The sequence below is a fragment of the Protopterus annectens genome, chromosome 13.part0 (assembly GCF_019279795.1).
Source record: "Protopterus annectens isolate FY-2018-M chromosome 13.part0, PAN1.0, whole genome shotgun sequence".
Taxonomy (NCBI): domain Eukaryota; kingdom Metazoa; phylum Chordata; order Ceratodontiformes; family Protopteridae; genus Protopterus; species Protopterus annectens.
The window spans coordinates 522,766,173-522,789,854 of NC_056747.1; the positions used below are offsets into that span (position 1 = coordinate 522,766,173).

At 40.4% G+C, this 23,682-nt stretch overlaps 1 protein-coding gene across 1 annotated transcript in view; it reads right to left on the reverse strand.

Moving 5' to 3' along the window:
• Positions 1-23,682, reverse strand: part of LOC122787927 (peripheral-type benzodiazepine receptor-associated protein 1-like) — a 1,795,954-nt gene that overhangs the window by 414,152 nt on the left and 1,358,120 nt on the right. The window contains exon 25 of the mRNA XM_044054852.1: positions 6,737-6,905. Within this exon, the coding sequence (XP_043910787.1) occupies positions 6,737-6,905 (169 nt within the window). The remainder of the gene's footprint in view (positions 1-6,736; positions 6,906-23,682) is intronic.

Here is a 23,682-nt window from a genome sequence, read left to right on the forward strand (position 1 = left end):
TGCATCAGGGGCATAGACTTCTAGTGAGTCATCATTTACAACATGATGTCATCATTGGTCGATTATAGGTTCATAGGTAGGTACTAGGCTATTGTCCCTAGGGCCTATAAGCCTAGCCAAAGGTACCCTGGCTTTCGCCACCCAAGAAAATTATTTTCCTATGCCACTGTCGAGCAGAGCCACAGAAGTGATCCCCGGGGTGAATTTCCTATCTCCCATCCAATCATCAAGATTTTTCTTGAACAGTGCTAATGAGGAGCTTTGTTTGATATAGATAGGTAGGTTGATCCAGAGTATGGGAAGTCTCTGGGACACAGGAATCTATCCCTCCAGCATGTTTTGTTTATTGTGGTGACGCAGTTTAGGTCCCTAGAGCGTGTAGCTCGTAGGGATTGGGATTTCTTTAAGTGGAGCATGTCTAAAAGCTCTGGGTTTGACATAGCTTTGTGTGTTGGGCAGAGATCGCCTCTGAGTAGACGATATGCAACGGAGTAAAGCTGCAGTTTTTTGAGATGGTCTGCATAGGGCATCTCTTGGAGGCCGGTAATCCTCTTTGTGAGGTATTTATGTGGCCTTTCCAGTTGTAGATGTCTTGTGAGGTACATACCAAAAGGGGCATTGTACTCTATAATGGGTCTAATGAGTGACGAGTAGAGGGGAACAATGACCTCTTTTTTCCTGGATGAGAAACCTTTTGTGATGAGGTGTGCCAGATAGAAGGATTTCCTGACTACTGTGGCGATGTGATTATCAAAGAAGAGACTACTGTCCACCTGTGGCCCAAGGTCTCTTATCACACTTTCGGTGTTAAGTAGACTACCACCTATGTGGTTGTTCATGGGTACTGAGTTTTTACCAAAAGGAATGACAATGCACTTTTTGGCATTGAGCCCTTTTGTAGGATGTCCACATCTTTTGAAATTTTGATTATGGCTCCTAGTTTGCAGTCATCTGCGAACTTGGTTAGCCAAAGACCTTCTGTGTTGGCCTGTACTTCAGAGAAGTAGATACCAAACAGGAGAGGACCCAGGACTGAACCCTGTGGTACTCCACTTGTCACTGGTCTGAGGCTGGATTTGGAGTCTGCTACTTTCACAGTGTGGGTTCTGTCAGTGAGCCAGTTGGCAACCCATCTTGTGACATAGGGATTTATACCAAGTTTAGTAAGTTTATCTATAATTCCAGAGTGGGGGATGGTGTCAAAAGCCTTGGTGAGATCTAGATAGGCTGTGTGAACCACCTTACCCTCATCTACGGCTTTGGTGACTGCTTCAAAGAAGTCTATCAGGTTTAGGAGACATGATCTGCCTTTTACAAACCCGAACTGGGTGGGATCCTGAGTTTGGAGATTACCAATGTCATTGTTTATAAGTTCCATGATGATACGCTCCATAGCCTTGCAGACCAGGCTCGTTAGGCTAATGGGGCGGTAGTTTCTAGGGTCTGTGGTGGCTCCCCCTTTGTGGAGTGGGATAACTGTTGCTGTGCACCATTCAGTGGGCACATAGCCTGAGGTGAGGCTATGATTGAACATGGTACTTAGGTGGGGTGCCAGTTCGTTCTGTAGTTCATGTAGAACACAGCCTGGGATGTCGTCAGGTCCCATGGATGCTGTGTTCTTGGCTTTGGATAGTGTGTTTTTACCTGTGCAGCCGTGATTACAGGAACTTTGCATTCTTCTGGTATAGAGATGGGCCCTTTAGGGGATGACAGAGGGGTAAAGTTAGCACTGAACCTATCTGCCAGGATGTTGGCAATATCCATTGGTTCTGTATATTTAGTGCCATTGTGCTGTAACTCAGAGCAGATCTGAGTGTTGCCATTGAGATTCTTGACATAGCTATAGAATGCTTTGTGGTGGTCTTTAGAGTCAGTGGCGATTTTGTTTTCATAACTAGCTTTGGAGGATTTTATGAGGGATCTCAGATTCTTACTGAAGCTAACCAGGGAGTTTCTCCAATCTTGGGATTTTACTCTTTTTTTGCAACAGTTTCTTTCTTCTGTTGTAGAGTTTGTTTATGGCAGGGGACCACCAGATTGGCTTCCTTTTTTTGGAGGATAGCATATTGGTTCTGTTAGGGATTGCACGATCCATGCACTCATGTAAGTACTTATAAAGTGCATCTGTGTAGGATTCAGCAGTCATACATCTATTGTCCGTCAGCATGGGTGTCGTGAAGTTTGCCACTTCTGTCTTAAGCGTGAAGTTGGCTTTGGAGAAATTTTTTACTGTGGTTTCCCTAATGGGGGGGGGGAGGGATGTGGATGTCTAGGGTGATTAGCTTATGGTCGGATCTGACCAACGAGGAATTGACATCTGGTGTGGAACACCGGTTGCCCATGTTGGTAATAACCAGGTCTAGGATATTGCTGCCCCTGGTGGGGGTGTGGATAAGTTGATCCATGGCATTGGAATTTATGAATTCCAGAAAACGTTGAGCACAAGAGTTCGTACATGAGTAGTTTTCCCAGTTAATGGTAGGGTATTTGAAATCGCCCATTATTAGGGTGTTAGGTTGTACCCTAATATTTTCTAGTGTATTAAGAAATGAGGAGTGGGAATCTTGGGGCATGGTGGGGGATCTGTATCCAGCTACAATTTGGATTGCGGTCTTGCCCAGAGTTAGTTGCACTTGGATAATCTCGGATGCATTATGCTGAGCAACTAGCCTGGAGGTGTGGATATCCTTAATGAATATGGACACGCCTCCGCCTTTAGTGTTTCGGTCCAGGTTAGGTGGCCGAAAGGTGTGGTATGAATTATAGCCTGGTAATGCAGGGGTACTCTCTGGAGCCTTGAACCAGGTCTCTGTCACTGCACAGATGTCTATGTTCTCCATTTTAAGGAGTGCCTCGAGAGAGTGCATTTTGAGGTTTAGACTTCTAGCATTGAGTAGCAATACCCTCAGATTCTTCTTGCCTGTACCTGTTAGGGTGGTGAATTTGTCATTTGAACATTTGAATTAAGTCTAATACTGGAAATATGCTGTCTTCTTTACAATAGGAAAAAGACAAGATCAGAAACTTTTGTCCAGATGAACAAGACTCTATTGTCCTTTTGTGCAGTAGAGTCAGGGCTTGTTCCAAGACCTCTGCAAACCCTGCACTCTCCTTGAACACCACTATTTCCTAGGAAGTACCTAATAATTCTAAGATGTAGCTGTGAATGACCACATCTGCAAACCACAAGATTGTGCAGACGTCCTTCAAAGTAAAGGTAACTTTGTAGAATCTACCTCCCAAGGGTGGGTCTGCATGGGAGATGGGACTGCATGGCAGATGGGACTGCAACTGCTGCTCTAGTAGAGTCTTCCTCTTCAAAGACTTAAATGATGCAACCTGAAAAGATAACATGTCTGGTAGTTGGGGGCCCTCTTCTTGTCCTACCTAGAGAAGCCTTCTCAGAAAACTGGGGTGGCCTAAAAGAAGACAATATAGCTAAAAGGACATCAAAGAATTCCACTTATGGTGATCAATGTCTGAATCCTCTCCTTGGAGTTCCCTGACTGGGTCCAGACAGGCTTGATGAAAAAGGACAGTCCATCTGAAAGGGCACCTATGATGGCTTGTCTGAGCTCATCCTTAATTTTCTGTTCAACCCATAATATCAACACATCCAACTTTACACCAGAGTACATGAATGATAGATTCATGTCAATTTGTCGATGGTAACTTTCGCAAAGGGAAACTAATCGGAACCATTTCACCAAATTCAAATTTGGCTAAAATTGGAACAACGTTTTGGTTTTGCAGGTGGGCAAGCTCCCTTGCACCCAACATGTGAGAGGCCAACCACCACATCCCCTGGACTTGTGTACCAACTCCAAGGTTGCACAACAGTGTGAATAAAAGGCAAACTCCACTGTCAGTGAAAGCAGTTTTGGTGAACAGCACTCGCTCTTTTTGGATTTGCCAAAACTTCATATGTCCAAATTGCATGTTCTCATGAATTGCTACAGCATGTTTAGTGTTTCTTGATCCCAAATTTGGGAGGGCTAGACAGCTTTTACATAATATGGTCCATTAAAGAAGACTAGAACCAGGAGCTCTTACACAGATAATTAAGGAACAGGAAAACTTCAATGGTGGAAGAAGACAAAATACTATTGCTCACGGTACCCACCAAATTGAATGTGTCTGACTGCTTATCAAATGGTAAAATAGAATATGCAGTCTTTCAGACTCATAGTAGAGTGAATAGATCACAGAAATTTGTGTTGACATGCTTTAGGATGGATAGCAGTGTACTCCGTAATGTGTTTATTTTTTATTTGGCCTTTATTGACAGGATTAGTCCCACCAGGCTAATGGTCTATCTTTCAAAGGAGACCCAAGGTTCTATATATACTACTAGGGGAAATTTGGCCAGGACATCAGCGAACTACCCCCTACTTTTTTTTCACACTTGCCATGGGATCTTTTATTTCCATCTGAGCTACCACCAACTCAAGAAGATGGGACCTCTGTTTAATGTCTCACTTGATGGATAACACACACAGGAGTCCAGACCACCCAGTGCTACACATGCAGTGGGAATGCAGCCAACATCCTTTTGGCCTCCTAACTCCAAAGGCAAGTGTGCCATCTGTTGTACCACTTAGCTCCATGTCTTTTAAGAAAGCAGATGCTTCCAAGCTACAAATATGTCATCCTTCCAGAGAGGGGTTCATGGGGACAGCGCAAGCCTCCTCATCAATCATACATAGTGTGTCAGTGCTATTAGGCCAGTCCATACTGGACTTTAATTCTAAACATCTTTCTAGACAAGGAGTTATTTGGTGGGAAGCTAGATGGGAGGGGGGTGCCTCATACTTGTAGTTTTTTTCCCCTCTGAGACTAAAATCTTCAGAGTTTTCTTCTGAAGAAACTGATGGAGAACCCTCCCTTATCCCTAACTTCATAAAGGGGTGGCATCAGCAAGAGGCAAGTGAATGTTGGTTGTCAGGAGGCTAGAGCACCAGTGCTATAGGTACTACATGTCAAAGTCAGCAACCCCCTGAAATGGCAGAGGCCTGCACAGGGTTTGGCAATTGTGTTTCTTAAGGGTGCATCCACACACCTATTAGAACATGTCCCAGTAGACAGAAAACAATGTAGGCACATTCAACATGTGGACATTGACTCCTCCTCCTTTCTGCTGCTTTCATTAGGGGTTACCACAGCGGATCATTCTATTGGCCCAAATTATGCAGTTAGGACCCAAGCAAGTCTCCTCAGCCCTACCTGGCAAGTCTTGTAAAACATGGGGGAGGACTATGAAGCATGCTCCTTAATATCACCAGAAAAATCTGAGCCCTCGCTGAAGGTCCCAAGGAACTGCTCTATGTGACGTACTTGGGCAAAATCATGCTGTGAACACTCAAAAGTCGATGAGTCAATGTGTACACCTTGAGAACCACTCCTCAAGATTATTGCTAAGAGTGCAACTATTGTGTTTCTTGAACTGTCAGCTGATGACGTGTGAGGTCAACCCATTACTAACTTAAGGAGAGCTTGTGACTCCAGAGAAACATAATGTCACTTCGTAGGCAGACCTTCCATGATGTGTGATAACACAATGTCTGGCTTCTGATTCTCTTATCTTCTCCAGTCCGTTAAAATTATAGAAGACCTTCTTACTGGCCATCTTTACAGCCACCGTGTTCAAAGAGGTGATACAGGCCTCCAAGATTTTTTTCATCTCCTGTGGGTGGCTGGGCTGAAGTACTAGCACATGTGACAATTTCTCATGTATTGGGAGTGACTGGAGGCTCATATGCCCACAAAAGGGGAAATAAGAAAAAAATATGAATTATGCCAAGCACTTTATATAAGAAGATGAAGATAAAGTCCTCAGTAGTCAATCACAGCAGAAAGCCCTTGACGTTATACCTACTCATTATCTACTAACCTGAGGAAACCAATTTCCTTCATTAAAGGGCAGTTCTTAGAGACTGACTGCTGGCAAAGACTGGACAGATGTTAGTACTTGACTCCTGTGAACAGAAGGCAAACACTTGAATGTGACTGCAGGTATTATATCACAGCACATACAGAGACTTAGAAAAAGTTAGAAGTAAGGACAAGGACTGACCTTGAAATAACTGTTAGCAAGACTGTTTTCCCCACCTCCCCCATACCTCTCAAAGCTCTCGTTACATGCTGTCAGACTGAAATAAATCCTAGGTATTGCTTTGCATCAGCAAAGCCACTATACATATAATGCGCCAACTAGTTGACTTCTTCCATTACTTGCACAGCACAGACAACACAGTTCATTTGACAGGCACAAATCAGAAAGACTATGAAAAACGTGTAAATGAAAAAAATAATAAAATTGAAATACCTTAAATACTGAACATATATCAGCTAAGTAAATGTAGTACAAATAAAAGCTAATATGTAAAATACCATTATATCTGAGATTGACCATGAGTCAGGAATTGTGCCTGTGTAGAAATCTGTGTTGTCTGAAATACTGGTTAGTGACTACACTGTAAGTTTCAAAAGAATAGGAGACATTTCTCATATTACTTTCTTCCTAGTTAATTTGGGGATTTGATCAATGAGCTGCAAGGTTAAAGTTATGTCTACAATGAAAATCAGTGTTTTGACAGCAATGGTATTCAAATGTTAATAACAAAAGTGGTTAATGTTTGATTACTGGTACCCATATTTAAATGTTGAAACCTAAATGAACTACACTGCTGATGGCTGTGCTGGTCCCTGAAAGCCAAATGCATGTTGGGTTAGGTACCTATTTTGTCTATGGGTGTGTCAGCAGGGATGCAACCATGCTCTAGTAACTGCTCACGCATTTCTTCATCGTCCACCTGAATTTCCGACACCATGTTACATGGGACATAGCCAATCTGACCTCTGGACTCGCCACGGTAGAATCCATCAGCATCTTTCTCACCATGGATCTAGAAAAAAAAATCAGATGCAACATGAGTACATAAGGTTGTTACTACCATACTGTTTTTAATCTTAAGTATATTCAACAAAAGATTCCACAGCTAAAACACAAATAGAAAAATCATCAAATAGGTAAAATACCCACATAAAGCCATAGTTGGTGCTAAGTATAATTTAGCTGATTCGTAACTTGTACAGTCACAAATCATGAGTCCAATCCAGAGCTAACACAGACTCCCCTGTCAGCACCACCAATCAATGAATATGTGGCTGGATGACTACAGGCTACTGGGAATTAAATACACCTGGATCTTCTGGAAAGTCTTTTTTTCCCCTCTTGCAGGTAAGCTTCACTTTTCAACATCAGCAATGTAAGTGAATATCAAAAAGCTATGGCAGAATTGCATAGGAACTTTGATTAAAAAAATAAATACACATCACATAGGAGCTCAAGATTTACAAAGATCACCAAGTATTAGCGGATTGGCCTTAGCTTATATAAAGGCCCAAGAAAAATACCAGCAGCAGCTGCAGTGCCACATACTGCTGATGAATTCTGTTCAACATCAGTCCAGCACATGAGTAGGAAACTTCAGTACGAATATCTTATTAGAGTGGCCTGTGACAAATAACAAAAATGTACCCTACAATACGGACTAGCCCAGGACTTACAAGAACTATAGACAGTATAACCATCAAATATCACTTGTTCATCCAGTGCATATCTTACAAAGAAAACTGACTTGTATATATCACTATGCTATGTAGGGTATCCATGAAAATACCAAAAGAGCTACTCAACATCAGCAGGGGGGGTAGATTCAAGGAAACAAGTATTACTCTCACTAATGCACTGTCATGTAACTTCTACTGTACATTATACCACATCCCTTTCTCAGTGGATAGAATCATGCTTGAAAAAGATCAGTTTTTAAATAACGTCTGATATATAAATACACAGTATTACTACCTAAAACAAAAACTGATCTTTACAGATACCACTCCCTGAGATTACTACTAGCTGATGTTAGCTGGGTATATGACATTTTTGTGAAAAGTATGATATTCTACCCAGCATGCATATGTGCAGTACAAGTGATACACAGAAACACTGGACTCTAAATTATAGGGTTCCTATATTCATCTAATTAGTTAACATAAAACTTCTACTCTGTCATTGCCTCCTCATTCTCTGTAACACAATTAAAATAGGAGGGCATACCTTTTGTTTTTGTAATCAGCTAAAAAACAAATGCTACATGTTTTTAGCAGTTATAAATAGCGATGTTGCTCTCGGCATCCTTCTTTTACTCTGTCCTGATGATCTCTCAAGATTACTACTGCATGTCCTAATAGCTGCAAGCACAAGTAGGATTTTACCCTAGTATGACAGAGAAGCAGTTCTGTGATTCTATGTGAATGGGCTACTTATCTATACACAGTTGTCATCTTTGTGGTTGCCCACATTTCTCCTAGAGACATTAGTGCACGAGACTAACCCTCTCACAATTGATAGTGTAGAAGAAAATATACATTCTTTCATTTGCTAAAGAATAACAGCTGTCCCTAGAACATTCCATCCTTCTCCATTTCACACAGGGAATGACACCTCACAACTTGCTTTTCAGTACCATGGATGTATTGTTCTGTTAGTGTTTGGAAATAAACCTCTCCAAAGAAATATTAAGAAAAGACCACAGGGAGTTGGAACTACATAAAGAGCACAGCAAATGAAATTAAGTGTATTAGATCCTAAAAAGATAAGGCAAGAGTATAGTATTAGCATTCTTAAGAACAGCTTTCATCTCCAGACTTTTTAGACAAGATAATGTCTTGGAACACTCCTCCATATCCAACTTGTTATTAACAAAAGCCTTTGTTATATCATAGCTAACTGTAGGTTTCCTCTATGTCATCCTCAATGCATACCTCGTACCAAACTAGTATTGAAAACCCTCTGCATTAAGCCAAACACCTTTAAAGGACTTCAACTATCCTTCCATAAACTGTGAGATTTGTAAGACGTTAAACATGTATACACAGAAATTTCTGGACTACATCAGTACAGACTCTCTGGACCAGCTAGTCCAGACCCCAACAAGGGTGATAAAATCCTGACTTTTTTTCAAATACCAATATGGAACAACTTTGCACCTCATCAACTTTCACCTCCTTCCAGGTCAAATCAGACCGCAAATCAGACACGCTCACCATAAGATTGCATTATCCAATACCTCTGTATTCAGAGATTATGCGAAGGCTAATCTGTTGAAAATGAGTGATAATTTAATTAAATTCAAAATACCCTTCCAACGTGACACCACTGGTTATGGAGAATCCTTTATCACCAAATATTATGCACGTGTAAACAGTTGCATAGATGCATCTGTACCAATCCAAAACAGATAAAATGCCAAATTTAAGAAGAAACATTTAAGCTGAAATGCAAATACAAGTAGGCTCTGTAATAAAAGAAAAAAAGTAATTGCACGCAAAAATAAATTTAACTGACAAGATGCTAAAAATGGTCTTGTTAAACTTGACAGGAAACTCCGGTCCTTCATCAAATCAACTAAAGCCAGACACAACACAAAAATAGCCACAAAGATGAAGGATAACTACAAAGCCTTTTTACCCAGGTTAGAAACCTCAGAGACAGTTCACAGCACTGCACAGAGCTAACAGCAAATGAATATCATATGCAGAGATCCAAATGATATAGCCAATCTAGAAGCGAACAAATTTAGTTGAAATTTCACCCTCCTATATTCCCACATCTACACCTCCCCTCAAATCTCTGAAAAGCATGTCCTCAAAGCACTATCAAAGGCCAAAACCACTACTTTCATGGGGCCAAATAACAGAACTGGCTGCCTAATAGTCAGCTTGAAAGAAGAGCTGCCAGACGCCCTGGAGACGCTAATTAATATTAGAGACCATACAGGCTTCATTCCCTTGCACAAGGGCATGGCATCAACTGGCCCAGGAAATTAAAGACCCATAAGCCTGAAGAGTATCATCTGTAAGGCTATGGAAAGGATCATTACAAAGTTACTAAATAAGAACATAGGATGCAACCTACAAACTCTTCACCCAAGCCAGTTCAAATTCATCAAGGGGAGATCCTTCCTACTTAACCTGGTCGACTTCTATGAGAAGGTTACTGAAACAACGGATAAGGGCATCAGTACATACCACATATCTAGACCTCACAAAGCATCTGACACCATCCCATATTCAGACATGGTAGATAAATTCTCCAACTTAAATGTAAACCCTTTTGTAAGTCGATGTCAAACTCGCTCACAAATAGAATCCAGGAAATTAGGGTGGGAGGCTCTACCTCCTCCGAAAGACCTATTACTAGAGGTGTACCCCAGAGTTCTTTGGCCACACCTGTTTGGCATTTACTTCTTGAAGGTCAATGAAAATAATCCGGGTCAATGATTGATCAAGTTTGCAGACTGCATCAAGTTTGAATTAAACTCCCTAGAGGACACCAAGATCCTCCAAAACAGCCCCCCCCAAAAAAAAAAATAGCTGGTGTCAAAACCATGGACAAAAACTAACTGCCAAAAAGTGTATAAAAGAATCCCTCATCAAGAAAGGACCACCCTTGTGTCTATCACATTGATAACACACCCCTGAAAGTTGATACCATAGTTAGGGATATGTGAGCATATGGTGACAATGAAATGTTCTTTGATCATCATATATCCACTACTGAAAGGAAATTTATTTTCATTGCACAGCTTATATGTAATGGTATGGCATCTAGGTCCAGGAATGTAAACATTCCACTCTACTTGTCTCTCATTAGGCACATCATTAAATATAATGCTCCTTTTGTTACATACCTGTCCAAACACTTGTCACAACTGAACTGCCACAGCATTTTCTCACTAAAAAAAATCAAGAGCCTAAGTCATAAAAACTATGCAGACCATCTCAAAGCTTTGTCCCTTTTTTTGGTATCACACAGGCTAAGAGCTAACCTCTGTCTCGCATTAAGAGCCTCAACAGACCCTATCCTGCCAGATCTGTTGCACATTTACAAGTCCAATGGCAACATAAACACCCGATTAAGGGATCTCAATTTCTTTTGCAACATAAACAGGACATGCTGGAGGGACAGATATGTATCATAGAGGAAACCACTATTATGGAACCATCTTTCACTCTTGGTTAAAAAAAAAAAAAATTCTCTTCTTCCATTCACATGAAATTTCAATGACTGGATGGGAAACAGTAAATTCTCCCCTGGCTTAGCACCCATGTTCCTTATGGAAAGGTGCAACAAGTAATATCCAAACATACCCTTCTTCTGCGCACACTGAGTTATTAATACATAAAATAGAGAAATTACAAAATTACCATGTAAATGTAAGACTACGCTTCTAGTGAACCTCATAGAATAATACCCTAGTAAGTACCCGTGAGAGTAGTTAATGTGTAAATCCAGCGTCTATAAACCATCCTAGTATAACAGAAAACGGGAAATTAATAAGGAAAGTATTTTGGGAAGTTTTGTCCAGTCATTTAAAAGATCTTTATGGTTCTCACTGGAGCTAGGAATTATTTTGTAAGATTTTAAACATCATCACCTGTTAAGTCAACCCAGTTCATAAAGATTTCAGATCTAACAATTTTTATGTATAGTTTAACAAATTCATAATTATTACTCTTGAGTCTCATGTTCTGAGGTCTAGTGGTGGGATGTGCAGTATGACAAACCTACAAGAGATATTAGTTATTTGAGGAAATAGTTTTAAATTTTAGACTAAAATGTGCCACAATTGCTGCTAATACTTGGTGTCAAACATGCTTAATATAAACACATTATCCACATGGCAATCCTCACAACTATTAGAAGAAGATGGAAAGAAAACTGCTTTTTCATGGAGTAAGGTATTATAATCATGGAATGTCTGTAATATTATTTTTAAAAAGATATGCATTGGAGATTTTTTTTCCTTTTCAGTTATTCACCAACAATGTAATGGTCACATGAGGGTCAAACTGACGAGTAAAGATAAAGTTGCTAAATCTGAAAATTGCAATTAATTTATAAGATTTACAGATTGCTTTATTCAATAAATAGTAGATAATAATTCATAGGTTGATACTAGGCTATCTGCCCTAGGGCATTTATAAGCCTAGCCAGAGTGTGTTTGGCTTTCGCCACCCTTTTAGATTAGTTGACTGTGCCTCTCTATAGTAGGTCACAGAAGATAGCCCTTTTAAGGTTAGTTTACTGTGCCTCTGTCTAGTAGGGACACAGAAGAGATCCCAGGGGTAAACCTACGATCTCCCATCCACTCGTCAAGATTCAAGTTGAAAAGTTATTGTGGTCATTATGTTTTTTTCCCCATTTTTTCTTCTCAGTCAGACATCAAAACCATGTGGGTATTATTTGATGTCCTCCAATTCATATGCTGCAGTATTCATCACATATGGAAGTTTGGCTCCAGTTAACTCATATGTCTGGCCATTATGTAAAAAGATTACATGTTACTGCTAGATATTTGTGACACCGCACATTCTCTCTCATATGTTGGTCATAAATGGATGTCGGGTATAAAGTGGACATCAATATGCACCAATCCAATATCAGAACTTTTCTGCCACCTGTCCAATCGCCTGCTGCAGTTGTTCACTCGCCAGATTAGTGTTGAACCATGGTTCAGATAAGTACCCCATTGGGGTTGTGTGGTGATTTCATGTCAGCTAGGAAGGGCAAGTGACCATGTGGAAGGCAGATTCCAAATAAAGATGCCAACTACCTTTGTTCTGTCTAGGCCCAGACCGTAACCATGCCGCCTGTGATATTTGTAAATTGTTTATTCCCAAAACTCTAAGGAGCCATCTAGCTTCATTTAAATTGTTCTTGGATAACCAGCATCTTAAGCACCTAGCACGGGAAATGAAGGTGACATTGGGTCTTTCGGATAATCCACAAACTAAAAAGGTCATGGAATCTCGGCCTGATCTACCATCTGTTCCCTCTCTCTCGGGCGTCCCTTCTGACGCTGATGTAGGCCTGGATGTCATTCTGAACTTGGTGCCTACAACAGGGGAAGCCCCGAAAGAGTCTACCTAACATGTCCAAGAGGGAAGTGCAGGCATCTGATTCAGGTGAAAAGGGGGAACAGTTGCTTATTTCCAATGGTCCTTAGGGCAGCACTGAAATCATTGTGTATGAGGATGTGCTTACTGATGTAGTCGAATGTAGGCCAACATCGGGTCCTTCCACATTCCATCACATGGAAACTCCCAGAAAGAAAAAAGTGAAGACTACACATGTGGCTCCTGCTCCATCTGAACACCCCCCAACTGGCAGGCTATTTCCCAAAGCCTTTTCAATGCCTTCATGGGCCTGCACCAGTCCTCACCTTCTTCTGTCCCTTTGCAGTCCTTTTCTCCCTCCACTGCATTCAAAAGGACAGCTGCAGATTCCTCCACGGATGAGGAGGAATCCTCTGATTTTGACTCATTGGCCTATTCCACCCAAATAGCTTCACCCCTAGGGTGTGCCTCCCCAGAAGAGGAATCCAATGGTACAGATTCCTCTAGGGAAGATACTTCCTTTGGAGAAACTATCAATAAAATGAATGCTGCCAAGTCTCAGACATTCAAAAGAGGTATTATGAACTCTTGCAGATGGATTCTCCATCATCACCATTTGCTATTCCCCCAGTCCTACCTGCATTCCTGGATGCATTTAGAGCTGCTTCCAAGTATCCAGACTTGAAACCCCCTGCTCCCAAGTGCCCAGACAGGTTCTACAAGGTATCCAAGTATGCTAAGTTCCTGTTTAAGGCTCTGTCTGCAGACTCGGCTACCATTTCCATCTCAGCTGACAAGGCCTTCAAGTTATTGCCCTCTACTTCCTTACTGCCCTCTGATAAAGACAGCAAGGTTATGAAGAGACTGGGAAAGAAGGTTTACACCTCTGCTACCCTGGCCTTCAGGGCAATTAATTACCAGACTCACATGGCCAAATACTCTCTGGGTCTCCTTGCTGATGCAGGGGAAACTCCTTTCTGAGCTTCCAGATTCTCCTACCAAGGCAAAGTTGGCTCCAATTTTTAACTCCTCTGCACAGGTTATGAGTCATTCCATCAAGTGCAGTTATGATGCTGCAGATGCCTCTGCTAGAGCAGCAGCCTCTGGGTCAGTTTTAAGGAGATATTCTTGGCTCAGGTTACAACCCCTGCCTGATGACTTTAAGGCCAAACTCATAGATGCCCCCCTCTGGATGCTAAAACTTTGGTAGTTCTGCTGCAGAACTATTCAAATCCTTACAGGAAAAAGGTACTGAGCTGAAGCCTATCTTAGTTTCTCCTGTTCCCAGGTTCCAAAGGAACTGTGCTCAAAGACGGCCTTTATTAGGAAACCTATCATGCCCCATTCTTCAAAAACCAAAACAGGACCTAGGAAACAAGCTTCTTCTAAATCTACCTCATCCACTCCTGTTCAAAAACAGCCCTTTCAGTCCCAGTCTAAACCTTGTAGCCTGTGACTACCTGCCTCCAGGGCCATCCACTCTCCTGTCCCTTCGTCTTCCTCTCTGTTTCTTGTTACTTGAAATCAGGTCACCCAGGACTCTTGGGTCCTCTCCATCATCCAGAGAGGATATTTCATGGTTTGGGAAACGTATTCCTCCTTCAGAGACATCCCACAAACACCAAAGGACCAAATCTCCCTCTTCCCTCAGGTAATTTCAGATCTTCTTTCTCAGGGGAACTATTCAAGAGGTCCCTTTTGCTCAACAAGGAAAAGGTTTCTAGTCCAGGATGTTTTTGGTTCCAAGGAAGGATGGCCCCTGGAAACCCATTCTGGACCTTTCCCACCTAAACAGCTTTCAGAAAGCCCCATCCTTTTAGATGCTGACTTTGCCCTCTCTTCCTCTTCTACTTCTTCTCCAAGCTTTCATGGTGCCATTGGACATCGAAGATGCTTATCTTCACATCTCCATTCACCCTCGGTTCGGAAAGTTTCTACATTTTTTTTGTTGCTTCCTCTCATTTTCAGTTCTGTGCTTTGCCCTTTGATCTTGCTGACACCAAGGGTCTTCATAAAATGCTTGGTTCCTGTCATAGCATTTTGTAGGCTGCAGGGAATTCAGATTTTCCCTTATTTAGACAATCTCCTTACCCAAGCCCAATCACCAGACCTACTTCAGGAGTTTATTTTTCCTTCACCACTGCCCTTCTACAGAGTCTAGGCTTCACTATAAACTATCAGAAGTCCTTTCTGATCCCTTCACATGACAACATTTTTCTGAGTTGCAGGATCCAAACAAACAAGATGCTAGCTTCCCTACCCATGGAAAAGGTGCTGTTCCTCACCCCTTACTTCCAGAGCATTTTATCCCTACCCTCTATGACTGCCAGGGATTTCCTATGCCTCCTGTGGTTCATGGCATCTACTATCCCCATGCTCTCCAGGCCAAACTGCACATGATCAAAATTCAATGGTTTCTAAAGACTCTCTGGATGTAACACTCTCACCTCCTGGATTTCATGATTCCCCTCCTACCATGCATAAAAAAGGAGTTGGATTGGGGATACTACAGGTAACCAAAAACTCTGGTCTCCCCATACAGCCCCCCCCCCCTTCCCTAGAGTTATTCACAGAAGCTTCAGACACAGGCTAGGGTGCAACTCTACAACCCTTGAAGGTCAAGGACATGTGGTCTCCCAGAAAGACAAAGGAACATATCAACATAAAAGAAATGAGAGCCCTGATTTTTGCCTTAAAAATCTTCAAACCCAAGCTTATTCCAGTGGTGCTAAGGTGGTTCATAGACAACACCACTATTATGTGGTACATCAACAAGCAAGGGAGGAAAGAAGTCTTAACTACTATGCAGACTGGCCCTATATGCCTGGGAGTTGACCCTTCAAAGCCAAGTCTCCCTTCAGGCAGTTTACCTCCCCTTGGCTCGCAATGTGGTACCAGACACATTAAACAGGTCCATGACCCAGTCCCACAAATGGATGTTACACATGGATGTGTTTCTGGACTTGATCCATTGTTGGGGTACACCTCAGGTAGATTTCTTTGCCTCCCCCACAAACAGAGAACTTCCAAAGTTTTGCACCAGAGTTCCACACCCCTTGCCATGGAAGATGGACGCTGTATTATTTTCTTGGAAGGGGATGTTTCTGTATGCTTCCCCCCTTACCTCTCCTACAAAAGGTCCTACTGAAGATTCAGCAGGATCAACCATACATTTTGCTGGTGACTCCCTTTTGGCCAAGGCAGCGCTGGTTCCCCCTTCTCCTGCACCTAGCCAGGGGGAATCATCACAAGTTATCCCACAGGATGCATCTACTCATACAGGGCAAGGGAAGTCTGACACATCCACAGCTGTCAACTCTGAACCTGGCTCTGTGGGTGGTAGGATTTTGATTCTCTTTAGACACTTACTTTCAGAGGATGTGCTTCAAGTTCTGCAAAAGGCCAGAAAACCCACTAGTAGGAAATCCTATGTTCCCAAACGGTAAAGGTTTTCCATCTGGTGTTGCACGAAGGATCGACAGCCACTGTTGGCAGATGTCCTGGTGGTTTTATCCTATCTGTGTGAACTGATGAAATTTGGCTTATCTTACTCTTAAGTGAAGGTGCACCTTTCAGCTATCTCAGCTTGTCTGCCTATGCCCCCCCCCCCAACTTCAAAGTTGGATGTGAAACTTTCCCATAAAGGCGTCCTTCATATTAGACCACCAAGGAAACCAGTTCTTTCTCCTTAGGAATCTCAACTTTGTGTTACAGAAGCTTACACTGGCACCTTTTGAGCCAGCAAGCTCCTCTTCCTTGCAACATTGCACAAGGAAAACAGATTTGCTCATGGCCATTAGATTTTCTAGAAGGGTTTCTGAGCTGCTAGCTTTAATGTCTAATCCCCCCTTCACAGTTTTCCACAGGGACAGGGTTTCCTTGTGTACCAACTTTTATTTTATGCTAAGGTGGTCAATGAGTTATCCCTTAAGTAGTCCATCAATCTTCCCACCTTTTTTATTTCCCCTCAACTAAAAGTGAGAGTATTCTGAACTCTTTGGATGTGCTCAGGCAACTCAGATACTACCTGGATAAAACCAAACTTATCTGAAAAAGCTGAATGGCTGTTTGTATCCTACCACCCAAGGGCCTTGGGTTAGTCGGTTTCCAAGCAAACTATTTCTTCTTGGATTTCTAAAGCTATCTCTTTCTGTTACTCAGCCAACAGTAAGAGCCTTTCTTCTCCAGTGAAGGTACACTCCACTAGAGCCATTTCCTCTCTTGAAGCCTTCTTTCAAGGCTTGGACACTTGCTTTATCCTGGCAGCAGCTACCTGGTCCGCTGTTCATACCTTCACCAAACATTATAAACTAGGTGTCATCTCCAAATCAAGGGCTGCTTTTTCTAGGGCTATTCTACATGGCTTTGTAGAAAAAGCTTCTACTCCCCCCCCCAGCTTTCCCAAGGATCAGCTGTGGCATTCTCCCATATGTGATGAATACTGCAGCATATGAATAGAAGGACATAAAATACTTGTGTAAAATCTTACCATAACCATAAATGTCCTTCTCTTCTATATGCTGCAGTATTGCTAACACCCTGCCTTCCCCCTGATGCTTGCCTATCTTTCCTGGTGACATGTTTTTCACTTAGGCTCAGCCTGGTGCTTGGCAGCACTCAGTTCTGAGGTTGGTGCATGCTGACATCTGCTGTATACCAGTCATGCCCTTATGACCAATGTACAAGAGAGTATGTGCGGCATTGCATGGACCTTAGCAGGAGCATGTAGTCTTTTGTATACTGGCTGGACATACAAGTTAGCCGGAGGCGAACTCTCATGTGTGATGAATACTGCAGCATATAGAAGAGAAGGCATCTATGGTTACGGTAAGATTTTTACACAATTATTCTTTCAGGGCTAGGTTATGAGTGATGGCAAAGGATAGTAAAAGGACATTCACTTCTAAATGACTGATAGTGTCTGAGGGACAATACTTGTTAAACAGCAACGCGACCATTATATTTATCTGATGCCATCAGAGTCAAAAGTGGTGAACCTTCTCAGAATGGGCACGGTCCCCTGGGACACTGTGTGCCTTGTATCCAAATATATTCTTACAAGTCCCTAATGTTTTTATTGAAAACTGGTTTAGGAGAACGGACATATGGCTGTATTTATACAGCTAGCGCATTCCATACTCCAGAGGTTTTTGTTGTCTCAGTTTGACACAATACACCCGGTTTCCAGTTCAGGGCTATGTAACTAATGATAGCAAAGCAAAGTAAAACTTTTTTTGCCCTCTTTAGCCAAAAAGAAAAAAAAACATTTCAATAGCCAAGGCAAAGTTTCTTTTACTGCTTATAGAGTGAAAAATATATTCTATGTACTTTCAAAGGCAGTCTGCATCATGTAAATCAAGATAGAGATGCAGTGAAGTCCTTGTGGAGAGAATAGCATTCTTTAGTGTGTTTTGTTTCATTAGTATGCCATTAATTTTTATTGTAATGTCTTTGGGGAAATGCATATGCTCTACAGTTAATAACTCCAGCACCAATGCACACCGTAGGGTTTTGTACCCAAGTATTTTATTAGAATGCCATTAATTTTTATTGTAATATCTTTGGGGAAATGCATATGCTCTTTTATATATATCTAGTAACTCCAGTACAGATACACACAGTAGGCTTTGGTACATGTGCTTTTACTGCCACAGCCTGACATTCTGTATTAGGCATACTTTTAATATCTGAAACTCTATCTTGTCAGCAGTGAAAGTTAATTTCACTATCTGTCTCTTGTATTACCTTAAGGAAGAGATAAACTGTCTCTTTAAACTGGATTAATACTGAACTTAGTTAAATAAAAAAGCGACATACTGTTAGTGATGGTCTCAAATGGGTAAGTTGAGTACCCTTTTACAATGTTGGATTCAATGCATTTATGGCAAGATCTGCTTTTAGAACTGGAAGACAGGATGCAGGAAGGTAATATTAGCAACATGTTGACTGTATTTAAAAAGGTGAAACAGCATTTTTAAGCTCATCAGAAAGATAGAGCTGAAGCTATTCAAAAAACTCTACCAAACAATTAGCAGTTTTTCTAAATTTAAGGAACTCAGATGGCAGTCTGAAGCTGGGAAAAAATGTCATCATGGTTAAAGTCATGATACACAAGGTAATACTTATGCAAAAGTCCACTCCCTCTTCTGCTTGCAGAGGTGAAGGTAACCATTTCTCTTTTCCTTTTGCCTTCCTGTAGTGCCACAGGTGCTGATGTTTTCCACTTACATGGACCCACCAGAGGAACTGCAAAGTGTCTGAATTTTTATTGCAAGTTGATGAAGGTAGAAAAGGAATAAGATTTTGCAGGCTCTGATACTATACTGACAAACACTTTGCATTAGTGGCTGCTGTTTTACAGGACAGACAATGCTAATGTTATCAAATGTGTTGATGCATAGTTATTTAAATGTTTAACTTATTTCCACTACAAGACAATTAGGATCTTGATGGAATGTAATATGACACGTTTGTCTAAGCCATTTGAAGGGATATGCACAGATGAACAGAATAGGCTTGAACAAACTGTCTAATAATTTCTTTTGAAATCCTGCGATTATTGTCATCAAAAATGCTTCTTGTCATGATCCAGAAGAGGGACTTGCACTTTATTTTTTTTTTCTAGCTGCCTTGTCTTATTCTGAAAGCCTTCTTAGGCTTATCATCTACTTTATAATTTCCCAGCTAACAGTGCTTTTTGGGAGTGTCCCTACCTTTTAGAAGACAGAAATTTTATTTGAGTATTTTGTTTTCTTTGCTAAGCATGACTGCAATGCTTTAAACCTTTGCAACACAGTCAATTCAAATAAAATGAGGAATATGCCACAACAAAACTAAAGATGCTTTTACACTTCTTACAAAGGGATAAATGTTTTTTTTTGCATCAGGCCACACAATACAGTTATAAAAAGCCTTCTAAAAGTCCCTCTAGTAATCACTTGACAATTCTTCAATCACATTCTTATATACACAAGGAAGCACAAGAACGATTTTGTCCCCATTCAGTAGCACACATATATTTTTTTCAAAATAAACATTTCAAACATCACATAATTTAAAACTTTTTGACATAATTTAGTAAAATATGTCTAAAACTTCACATTATGTTTTGATTTTAAACTCAACTATATACATATTATGTAATTTAATCCCATGCCCCCAGCAGACATCAAGATGAAATTGCTGCCTTCAGCAGCATATTTTTTGAGTCACCACTTCAATAAGTTTAATTTAGTACCTGTAAACCCTGAAAACATACACTATCATGTTCCCTAATGCACAACCAATGCATTACATTCATCTGACTTTCTAATTAATAAGAATGTTCTCTTACTCTTTCACAAAGTGACATTTAAGACCCCCCTATTAAAATCTTTTACATACAGGTTGCAATATACACCAAAAAAAGTACTTTTGCAATTGACCATGCCTTTAAAATATCTCCAAATAGTAGCTGGACATATAAAGACATACATATATTTAATAAAACTGCACACAATACAACAATTACATACGGTAGGTAGTTCCTGCTTTCCCCTCAACATATCTGTTTTTATTTTTTGACATATTCCTTCAAATTTCTTTAATGCCTACATGTAAAATATGGTAAATTTCCTAACATGCTAGTAGCTTTCTAATTTCTGCATAGGACAGCCCAGATTTTCCAAACAACATACTCCACTTCCTTCCTTACAATACTATATGTTAATAAATATGTACACTTCCTTGTTTTTAATTATATTTTGTTACATAACATCCACTTACTTTATTCTCTTCCCTTATGTCCAAATAAAGTACTTCCTTATTCCCTTCTAAATCACACTTGTCTTGTCTCATTTAATTATCTGTCAAAAATCTGCATATTTTCTTTATCAACCTTGTGTATTTTACTCATATACGATGTTCCACATTTTTATTCTCAAGTATTTCAAATGTACCTTTAATATGGTTTCAATAAGTTAGATACCTTAGTGAGTCTATAAATGTATAACATTTTTTTTTTTTTACAAATTAGACAGTCTTACAGCTCTTTGCAAAATATCCCTTCTATCACATAATATATTAGCACGTCATTATATTTTCCTTAATGTTATTGACACCTTCAGCATCTATTGGTGCATAAACATCAGAATCCAGCAACATATTCACCAACAGGACACGGTAATGATTCCTGTCCAAAATAACAATGCCACCATTATGAGCAAGTATTAAAATAAAATTAGGGTTAACACACACACTTTTTTCAACAAATGTCTCTCACTTCAACTTAAATTATCAAGTTTATACTTAGCTGTTCTTAAACTCAATGTCCTTTAATCTTTTTCTGTAATTAATTTAAAGGTAGGATGACTTGAGTGGAATAAAGGCAGAATTTTTGGGAATGATATGTTCCATTCTACTATAGTCTAGCATATCACCTACTTTCTCTGACCACCAGATGTTTAAATGAGCTTTTCTCACAAAAATCAATTAATCAAATAGTATATTTCTGACATCTAACTGTGGTTTGGTACAGAGTTAAGCACCTATCCCTTTCTTCCATTATATGTATGGATAGATTTAATGCTGGATTTGCTCACTTTTTCCCTCATAATTTCTTACTAGTTAAAGCACTGTCTTTATTGCCTCCATCAGGACATTAAGACTTTCTTTTAAAATATTCTCTGTCTGGTAAAAATGCATATTCTTTCTCGTCAATCAGTAACACATCCCCTAATGCAGAAGGCATAGCATCTTCCCTATTTAAATGAACTAAATAAGTTAGTTATGGGGATTCACACATTTCAACATCATCTGCAGTTTCTTGACATATCAGAGTCCTATTACTCCATCCTTTTTGTTCAGCGGTTATACACACTAATTTCACAATTTAATGTTTCTGCCTTGTCCTCCATTAATTGTATAACATTCCTATTACAATTCATTAATTTCTTTCCAGTAGTTTTAAAACCATTGAAATCATCATTAACCCTTCATTTAAAATGTCTATTCCTAAAATCTTCTTCAAACCTCTTACTTATATTTCAGCTTCTTTTTTTTCTTTTCTGACATTTTCAATTAACTTTACTCTCAACTGCAGAAAATTAATATAATTTTCAAGGCTAGTAAATTTGCTTTCAGCATTCATTTCCATTTTGAGTTATGTTTTCCAATATATTTAACAATCTGCTGCATGTATTTCATACTTTAAATGAATCCACTATCATTATGTTGACAACTACAGATTATCAGTTCCCATAGTGCATTTCTTTAACACACACAAACTCCATGTGATCCCCTTTTCACTTTAATATGATCCAAAACATTTGCTCTTTACTGTAAGCAGCACCTTAACATAGACCTCGGGCCAGACTTAAAGTCTACATTGTGAACATGATATGTATTTAAAACAATCCTCATATTGTTTGTGCTTTTTAGTCACTCAGAAAGATTACACTAAGTGTACATGTAGTCTACACTTTGTAGTAACCTTTATGAATCTTTGTCAATATTTAAAGCTGCAAGGGTATCGGTAAGTAAACTAAAATTAGGAAGAAGAAGATGCGAATTATATCTGTGTTGTCTGTTCATTCAGAATAGTGTACACTTAGTGTAGATGTTATTGAATCCCAGGGATTGAAACAAAAAGTACTTTAACATCATTTTCTTCCCATTGAATCAGTTTTGTTAATATTAACATTTTCCAGCAATGTTTGGATTCCTGAGGATCTTTGGACTAGCTTATGTTCAAAGTGTCATGGAATAGTTCCAACACGTTAATAGCACATTAGCAACAAACCTCCAAGACTTTTCCCGGTTAGGGGTCGCCACAGCGGAACTCCGGTCCACTAATGATTGGCAGTAGATTTTTATGGTGCCAAGTTGCCAGCCCGAAGCCCAACCTTCAGCGAAGGCAAGCCCATTCACGCATATCTTATGGACAGCAAATCTTTTGCCAGAGCCCAGAAAGTGTCTAGGGAACTTAAGTCCCCTGATCTGTTTGCTTGCATGTACAAGTGACCTTTGACTGCTGCTGAGATGTCATCTGTCCTCAATACTGTGTATTAGCTAGACCTGTGTCCTGAAGAATTGTTTCCTTTCCTCTTTTAAGTCTTTCAAGCAGGCTGTATTACTGGCTGAAGTGTTCTGAACAGAAGATGGGCTGAGGAAACCTAATCGAGACACTTATGTTTCTCTCAGGCTTTCTACATAATCTATTGTCAGTGATAAGGACATTCTGCAGTGGCTATATGTCATCTCAAACAGAGAGCCAAATGTGTCTCCTAAGTACAATGTCTGATGCCACTGCCCTAGTGTGTGTCAGCCATGTCAAATATTACAATAAAGGAACTACCCGATGGCATAGAGACAGGGCGTCTGTGCTGGCAGTGACCTATGTGGATCACTGGAAGGGTAGGATGAAGTAACCAGTGGCCAGCTCTCCTATCACGGGGAAAGGATCCATAGAAAGCTGCTGCATGTGTGACCACTGGTGCAGACCAGATGTCTTACAGACAGCTTACTTATCTGGGAACGGGGGGGGGGGGGTTGCATGATGTGATTTCCCTGCAAAATCCACTCTCCAAATCTAGAGACTTTGACCAGCTGCTACATCCATGAAGACTCATGGTGTGTGTCTACAACTTGTCATAGGATCCTTCATTGCCTGAGCACTACAAATGAGTGTACCAAAGCTGACTCCTCAAGAAGTTTGAGGCTCACCTGGAAAATGTTTACATT